General features: G+C 43.5%; 1 protein-coding gene across 1 annotated transcript in view; it reads left to right on the top strand.

The window, feature by feature from the left end:
* Window positions 1-7,076, top strand: part of Cryz (crystallin zeta) — a 52,520-nt gene extending 45,444 nt beyond the window's left edge. Inside the window, exon 10 of the mRNA XM_023718306.1 lies at window positions 6,871-7,076. Coding sequence (XP_023574074.1) covers window positions 6,871-7,076 — 206 coding nt within the window. The remainder of the gene's footprint in view (window positions 1-6,870) is intronic.
* The last annotated feature ends 958 nt before the right edge of the window (window positions 7,077-8,034 follow it).

Raw genomic sequence — 8,034 nt, 5'->3', positions numbered from 1 at the left:
ATGAAATTTCCCAATTTGGATGCTTTGAACTCATCAAGCAAATATGATGTGAAGTTTTAACTCATTTCTAAAACCACATCCAAAGACAGGAAAGATATCTACAATGAAAAACTAGATTTACTTTTTGTGTAAGACTCCGTTTGCAACCATATAAGCTTCGAGTATTTTTAACCTACTTTTTTTTTTCCTTTTTTAAAATGTATTTGGAACAGGGACTCACTAAGCAGATCAGACTCACAGTGATCCTCCTGTTTTCAGCTTCCCCAGCACTTTAAGTATCTTTACAAAATCTTCTGCAGTGTTCACACCCACACGTGCTGGCCAAATAGCTCAGCAGATTAAAGTGGCCAGATTAACTGGCCATTTCTTACCCTCAGGAGAAAAAAGGTCGATTTTTCCTACATGTTTCCTGCCCTAATTCTGCCACTCGCCTCTCCAGTGCTTTCCCCAGACCTTCTTGTTTACCTTTGTGTTAGCCCGCCTCCTTCCCTTCCTTCACAGCCAGGGTGATTCTCTGACAAGCAAGTCTAGCCACATCGTCGTCGTCCCACTCACCCTGCCTAGAGGCTTCCTGCAGCCCAGGACACAGCACATAGAGCCTGTTCTCTTGGAAGCGCACCCTGTGGGCCTTTCCACTCAGGCACACACCATCCTTCCTTTTTCTTCTCACCCGGGCACCTGCCTCTGGACACGCCCCACTTCTTACCTTGCTGTCTCATACAAGCTCCTCATCCTTCAAGCCTTCAGCAGCATCTCCTCGGTGACCCAGGACACGGGGTCCTCCCCCAGGGCCCTTTCCTGACTTAGTCATACCCATCCCTGCCTGGCATGCTTGACTCTAAGTGTCTATATCCGGGTATGTCGATACACTTCTTCTGTAGGAGCCTGTAAGATTATTGAATGTAAAGGTTATATCTTCCACTGCGCGTCATTTCAGTGTCCATCGCAGGGCGTGAGACAAAGCAGGTAGCTGTCACAAAAGATGGGTTTGAAAGAATGAATCCTCCAGAGAGCTATTGTTTGAAATGGTTTTTTTTTTTTTTTGCTGCGGCTGACGAAATGCCTTCTTTTTCTTCCAGCAGGTGTCGCACTAGTTCCATCTTTTTATCTTGCTTTTTGGCTTTTCAGCTTTGCTGTAACCTATTAATTGGGCTGTTACGGGGAGGAGATGGTAATTCAGGCACTGTTTACAGAATAAAGCTGATTTAACCTTCAGCTCTTCTATGAACAGTTTTTCCCAAGCGCAGTGTTCTAACTGAAATTGCCAAAGTGAAAGGAAGACTTCAGATTTGAAAAACAATTAAAGTAAAATAAAAATTCAAGATAGTGCATCAAGTTAAGAACGCAGGAAAAATGCAAAGCACAAAATCAGCACCTCTGAACCATACTAGCACAATAACAGCTGTAGCTACACAGCCATCTCTTCCCACCTCACAAGTACAATGCAAATTGTGTTTGGTATTTGAGCCAGATCACCTAAAGGAAAAGCAAAGCCCAGAGGAAAATGTGTGGTGCCTAAGAGGGTCCTTTTTTCCTTTTTTTTTTTTTTTTTTTTAAATATTTATTTGGTATAGGGTCTCGCTCTGCAGCTAGGACTTGGAGCAATCCTCCTGTCTCAGCTTCCAGAGCGCTAGGATTACAGGCATGTGCCATCACGTCCAGTTTTGGCTGGCACGGTGCACCCAGGGTTCAGGGACCTGCATGGCACGCGGTATCAGGGATGGTTGCCAGGCAGGCACTTAGAATGCTGAGCTATCTCCCCAGCCCAAGAGAGTGTTTCAGACTGACTTATAATCCTGTGAACTTTTACACATGGCCTTTTGACATGTAACACTTTTATAAAATGAGAACCAGGGAAAATAGAGACCCAAAAAAGGAATCAGCCTGTAGATGATAATAAATCCTTGAAAGTATGAAGATAGAGAGCAAAAATAATTCTTTAAACAGTATAGGTAGTGATTAGGTACCCCTTATTGAATACAGGCATCTCTGGATAGAAGAGGAAGAAGACAGTCACGGAGTTGGAAGACCCTGCTTACGTTCTGCAAAGCACTAGCCTAAGGTTATGGGTTCCTACCTACTGTGCATTTGCAAGCATACTTTGCAATTGTCCCCACCCATCTGCAAAGGGTATCACAGAGATCAAATGAGTTAATGTGCGTGAATGTATTTCATGCTCTTCAAGATGCAGTATTAGCATAAATTAGTATTAGAGGCATCAGCCTAAAGAAAGAGTTTCTCCAAAGATCGCACTCTTTTTTAGCAGTTGCACTGCAGTAGAAGTACAAGGGTCATGGTAAACTATGGACATATTTAAAGAAGTTCAAACACGGCGATGTTTCTAAAATGAGAATGAGTGCTGCAGACACTCGGAACAGTAATCTTTGACTACAATGACTAATAACAAGAGTGGCACCAACGCAGGGCTTACCAGTCACTGGGCAGAGTGGGCAGAGGCGCTTTTGGTATGGGGCTGCGGGCCCTCTGTGGAAGTTTGTGCCTCTGGCCCCCTTCTGTGATAGTTACCGCCACATAATCATTGGGAAGTAGCCATTCTTCATAGCCTCCCAGCTTCCTTTATTTTTGGCAAGGTTGACATAAATAGCTCCTTTTTTTTTTTTTTTTTTTTTTTTAGGTTGTGTATTTGATAGAGTCTCACTATGCAGCTCAGACTCATAGTGATCCTCCTGTTTCAGCCTCCCCAGGTGTCACCAAGTCCAGGGCCCACAGGCATGTGGTACTGGGGATGAAATCTGGGTCTTTGTGCTTGCCTAGCCAGGTGCTTAGACCGCCAAGCTATCTCCCCAGCCCAATAGCTCTATTTTGATCCTGATAACTTTCACATTTCTTTTATAGTGCAGAAAAAGTGAAGATCCCATCTGTGGAGCCCCTGTCAAGCATCGAGAACAGCGCCAGGGAGTTTGCCCAAGCACCACATACAGCTGCCTTCTGGGGCAGAACTCTCTCCAAGGGCTGCTACTCACACAACTGCAGCCACAGCTCCCTTCTCGCTGCACCCTTTTTCTTTCTTGGGCCGACTAATCAGGTCCCGGTACCCCTGAGACCCTGAAATGATAGCTACGAGTGCCTAGCCATGAACACTGATGCATTGAGCTTTACCAGAACTAGAAGGTTTCACTTTCCAGCCACCTTGTGGGAGTGATGAGTCGGAACTAGTACTTCTAATCAAGCTGGATATGTTTGCCAAAAAATTCCTGGTGGAAATTTTCTTTTGAAGATATAAAACAATTTCTCATCAGATTGAGGTTCTGTGTACCTTGTAGACCTTTTCAGTGATTCAGTGAAAATTTCTATTTCTAATGCAAAGTTTTCTTGGGTTATAGGGCAAAACCATCTATGAAAGAGGACACTTTGATATGAAAATGCTAGCCTTGCCCTAGATAAACTCAGTGAATGTTATTGAATGAATTAAGTTTAAGCCCTGCACCAGGCAATACCATAAATCTACATTTCTAAAGTTATTGATCTCAATACAGTCAAGGAATTATAGATTATTTCATATACTTTGACTTCTATTCAAGAAATAATTGGACTGACAAAATACATTGTCCTGTATGTATATGTTTAGGGGTGCATCAGAAGCAAATTGCTGTTGTTCTAATGAACATAATTTGGCTAACAAGAATAGCGAAGAGTAAATAGTAAAAGAGAGAAAGGAAACTCCAAGATTTTATTTAGCTTCTGTTTTGGAAAGCAAACCTGCTAGCAGTGCCTACCCTTAACTCTATCCTGACATTTCCATTTAGTCATCTTTGGCTTTTCCGTAGATTATACTTGAAGTATTTGCTGCTAAAAGGAAACACATAGTGCAGGAAATTAAACTTTCATCCCGCTAAATTTGCAGACATTCAGATCAGTTATCATAGAAACACTGTCAGAATATTAGCAATCTATACAATAGATTACAACGTCTATAGATTTTCTTGTGTATTTCTGCAAAACCTCATGGTTTCCCTGGCGGTTGAACTGATGCTATTTCCAGCTGGTAACAACGCTGGTCAAATACTATGTCAGTTACTGATTCGTAGCCCTATTCCTTGACAAGTTTACCCTGCTGCCCTTTGATGTTTCATGCAATGCGGAATTAATGCTGTTCCAGGAGGTAATGGAAATGAACTGAGTCCCACATCAATCGAACAGGCCGGACAGCGGGGCAGCCTCGCACTTTGGTCTTTATGAGCAGTCAGATGCTTCATCTCCACAAATCCTGTCTGTCAAGTTCCTCCAAATAAGCTGGATTTATTAATACAGGTTGCTACTCCTTGTTCCCATAATGAGCTGCCCTCCTGGTGGTTGTGCTCAAAGCATCACTGAAAAGCAGAGCAGCGGACCTGTCAACAGAGAGTGTGCTACATAGGCAGTGGGAGTCGCATATAGCTTTTAACTCCACCCCGTTGATGGTAATTTTTGGTTGCTTGCCTGATTCGCCTGGGGCGACTAAAAACATCACCTGAGTTTCACGCAGGCTAATTGTCAGCCTGTGCAGCGGTCTCAAATTTCAGACATGATTGACAACCAGACACGTACAACCTCCAGCTGTACTGAGCGCGCAGTTACTCAGGCTGGGCTGCCCCAAAGATGCTCATGGAGGACAGAGATCTGCTGAGCCCAAACAGCTCTGGGCAGGAGCCATGGCACCCTAGTGCCCAGGCATTCACAGCTCTGGTTGCCTCTCTGACAGTCCCTGCACAGAGGAAGCTGGAGGGCGTGGGGATTGCTGGGGACCTCAATTCATCCCCATCTGGGTGTGCGGCAGCTCAGGCTGGACACCATCTGTCCTGCTTTGGCCACCGTATCGTAGTGTCACTTTCACTCCAAAGGGATGGAGTTCTTTGAATAACTCAGTGTGTCATGCATTAGCTAAGTAAAAATACATTGTACAATCCCTGGTGTTGCTTTTCATACTTCTCCTTCTGTTAGAAAACTGTAACATTGCCTCTCTGTGACTTGTCTATAATTTTGAGGGCATATGTGACTATAAAACAGGTGATTGTTTCTATGGATTACATACTTTGGCTTTAAAGTCTAGATACAATTCAAAATCTTTTCTTTCTCTATTCTTCTGAAATACATCCTTCACACAAATGTGCCTGTCACTATATATCTACATATTTATTTGGTGCTCCTAGTGCTTTGTTGAGTAATTAAACTTGTATTAAAATCAAAATCCCTATAAACAAGCTGCCAGCTATTACGTCGAGAAACAGGGTTGACATCAGATGTAGCATCTACTGAAGCATCCTATCTTTTTCAGGGAAAGACACTCGAAGTTACATAGTAAATACAACTTTTCCCCCAGGCTGAGAAAAAAAATCCAAGGATTTGAAACTTCCACAGTGTCTCCTGGTGCACACTTCACTCTAACTTTGCTACAGCCTAGGGATCCATCTTGAGAGTGGCTCTCACTCCAGACCTGGGAGGGCCTTCCTGTTCCCTTGAGGGGGACATGTGTTCCCTACAGATAGGGCTGCTGCTGCCGCAGGATGCAGCGGCGTTCCAAGAGCTTTCACTTAAGAGAGGATGTCTCAGGAAAGAGTTCCAGCAGGACAATGCAGCCTTCTTTTGCCCTTCCCAGAATAATTCCTGCTTGGCTTTACCTTTGGTTGCTAAGAGATAGATACCTGCTCCTCTGCAGGGAGACAGAAATGCACGCTTAGGAGTTCCACCTTCTCCACCCTTCTCTGAGGGTCGGGTTTTCCAGATTAGAAGAGTCCAAACCTGTAGTTATAAGCAGCAAGCTACTGGGAATGCTCTGATCTCAGATGCATTCTGTTTGCCCTGAAGAGTGTTTCTAAAAATTAGACATTTCACACCAAACAGCCCCCTTTTTGGCTTTCTTGGAAAACTCAGAAGATGCATCAACCCCAGAAGACTGTTCTAGATAGCAACAAATGTCTGAGCCCAGAGAAAGCTGAGTTTTAGACAGGCTGCGTGATGGGGCTGCTACTCCTTAGGGGTTCATGTTTTTCTCCAGCCTCTTTTATTTATTCCTGGGTTGACTTAAGACAATAGCAAAGAACAAAAACATTCCAGACCAGACACTTCTTTCACAGTGGAAGCCACAGAACTCATTCATATATACAGTAATATTAAGTTCTTTATTCTACTGACTTTTCAAATTCTTTCCTGAAATGGCTGCAGTCAGTTACTGCAATATAAAGACTTCCTGTAGGCTTCTGAGTAGTTACATAAGGTCTGAGGGGAGCAATGAGCAGATGGATGGAGGAGTTGGACCAAACACCTTCTCAGCTCTGTTTTTCAGAAAGGAGGTCGTGGGAGTTCCTTCTTCCAGGAGTGCTCGTGGTTCTCGAGGGATCCGCACCATGTCAGCTCCATGCCTCAAACCCCAATTTTTTGAAAAGTCTTATAATCCACTACTATAACTCTGTAAGAGTTTCCTCTAGAGAATTCTGATTCCTTTTCTCAAGCACTTCTCTAGGTAGTAAATTTTCCTTCTGTGAATATTTATTGTCCATTCCATTTCTGGACTTGCCTTCTATAAAATGGGTGGCCCACAGGATTGTTGAGATAGGATATTTAGTCATTTGTGTCCAGCAAGTTTGTCCTTTCACTAAGCCAAACAGTATTTCATAACTTATCTCTTCATACAAGCTCTTCAAATGTTTAGTGATACCAGTACGTTTCTAAGTCCCATTATATATGGTTTAAATGTCACTGGTTATTTCATGGTTATTTCACTGGTTTCTCCTATGACAGAGTTTCTAGAGTGTTCACCATTTTTATAAACATACACAGTACTTGATATTCCATGCTTAGGGGCAGTTCTTAATTTTGGAGTATCAAATGTCATAGGGATAAGTGCAACAGACTTTTTCTATTTAATTGCAGCAGAGGTCATCGAGGTGGAAGACAAAACATGTGCTAGTAGGGTTTCTGAATCCAAGATTGTAAGGAAAGCCACTCATATGAGTCATGGGCCAAGTGAAGAGTGCACCCTGGGGTATGCCTATGGGGCACAGCCTGTGAGAGCCTACCTAAAGCTCCTGGCACAGCCTGGAGAGAAGGGTGGGATGCAGGTGCAAGCCGTGCATTAGTCCATCTCCTGTTGTCAGTGAGTGGGGAGCAGCTAAGGAGCCTGTCACTAGGAGCAAGAAGCTACTGGTGGAGATTTCACTGGAGAAGGCAATCTATGTGTCACTTCTCCTTGTTGCCACACACATCTGCCATGTATGTGAGGGGAATATTTCCCCCTCACCTTCAACGCAGCCCTTGCCTATGAATTTGGAGACCACAGTGACTGGTGTGTGCGTTGAGATATAACTGTCACATTTGCACGGTGATAACAGTTGATCCAGGAGGGCCATGTACATCTTGGAGTTCAAGCCGGTATTACATGGGTGCTTTTCTGTTGCCATGTCACAGAATCATTTTATACTGGGTTTCTAAGCAACTAAAACATCTAGGTCTTTCTCAAATGAGTTGAAATTTGGACAGACGTCTTAGTATTTTATATGGGAATGTGTGATTTTTGGATGCTAATGTAAAAGCCACAACAGAGTTAGAGTCCCTTGGTTGGTGTCCCAGCTTGTCCACTGACTTGGTTGACCATTAATTTCTCTGTGCCTAATTTTTCTTATCTGTGTCATGAGGATAATAATGCTTCCCGCGGGAACCAAGAATTAAATTAAGTAATGTGTGGGGTAGATAAACACTGCTTCCCTTCAGCCTTCTTGGAGGACATTCACAATCCAGGACTTGCTCCTTGCTCAACCCCAACTGCCCTGCAGGGGACAGTGTGACACAGAGGCTGACAGCCATGGCTAAGGAGCTAAGAAGGTGTTGCCACTTACAGGTGTGTGACTTCAGGAAAATTACTTTAATTCCCTGCTTCTCTGAACCTTTTCCTGTAAAAAGCTGGAAATAATAGTATTTGAGTATACGATAAGACATGACATTTAGAGCAGTTGGCACACAGCCTGGCACACAGCATGCATTCAGCAATTTTTTTAATTGTCATTACTACTGTTCCAGGCATGGCAACTAGCGGAGAGT

This window comes from Octodon degus, unplaced genomic scaffold (genome assembly GCF_000260255.1).
Source record: "Octodon degus isolate 3935 unplaced genomic scaffold, OctDeg1.0 scaffold00057, whole genome shotgun sequence".
NCBI lineage: Eukaryota > Metazoa > Chordata > Mammalia > Rodentia > Octodontidae > Octodon > Octodon degus.
The sequence above is the reverse complement of the archived record's forward strand: the minus strand, read 5'-3'. Positions and strand labels throughout refer to the sequence as shown.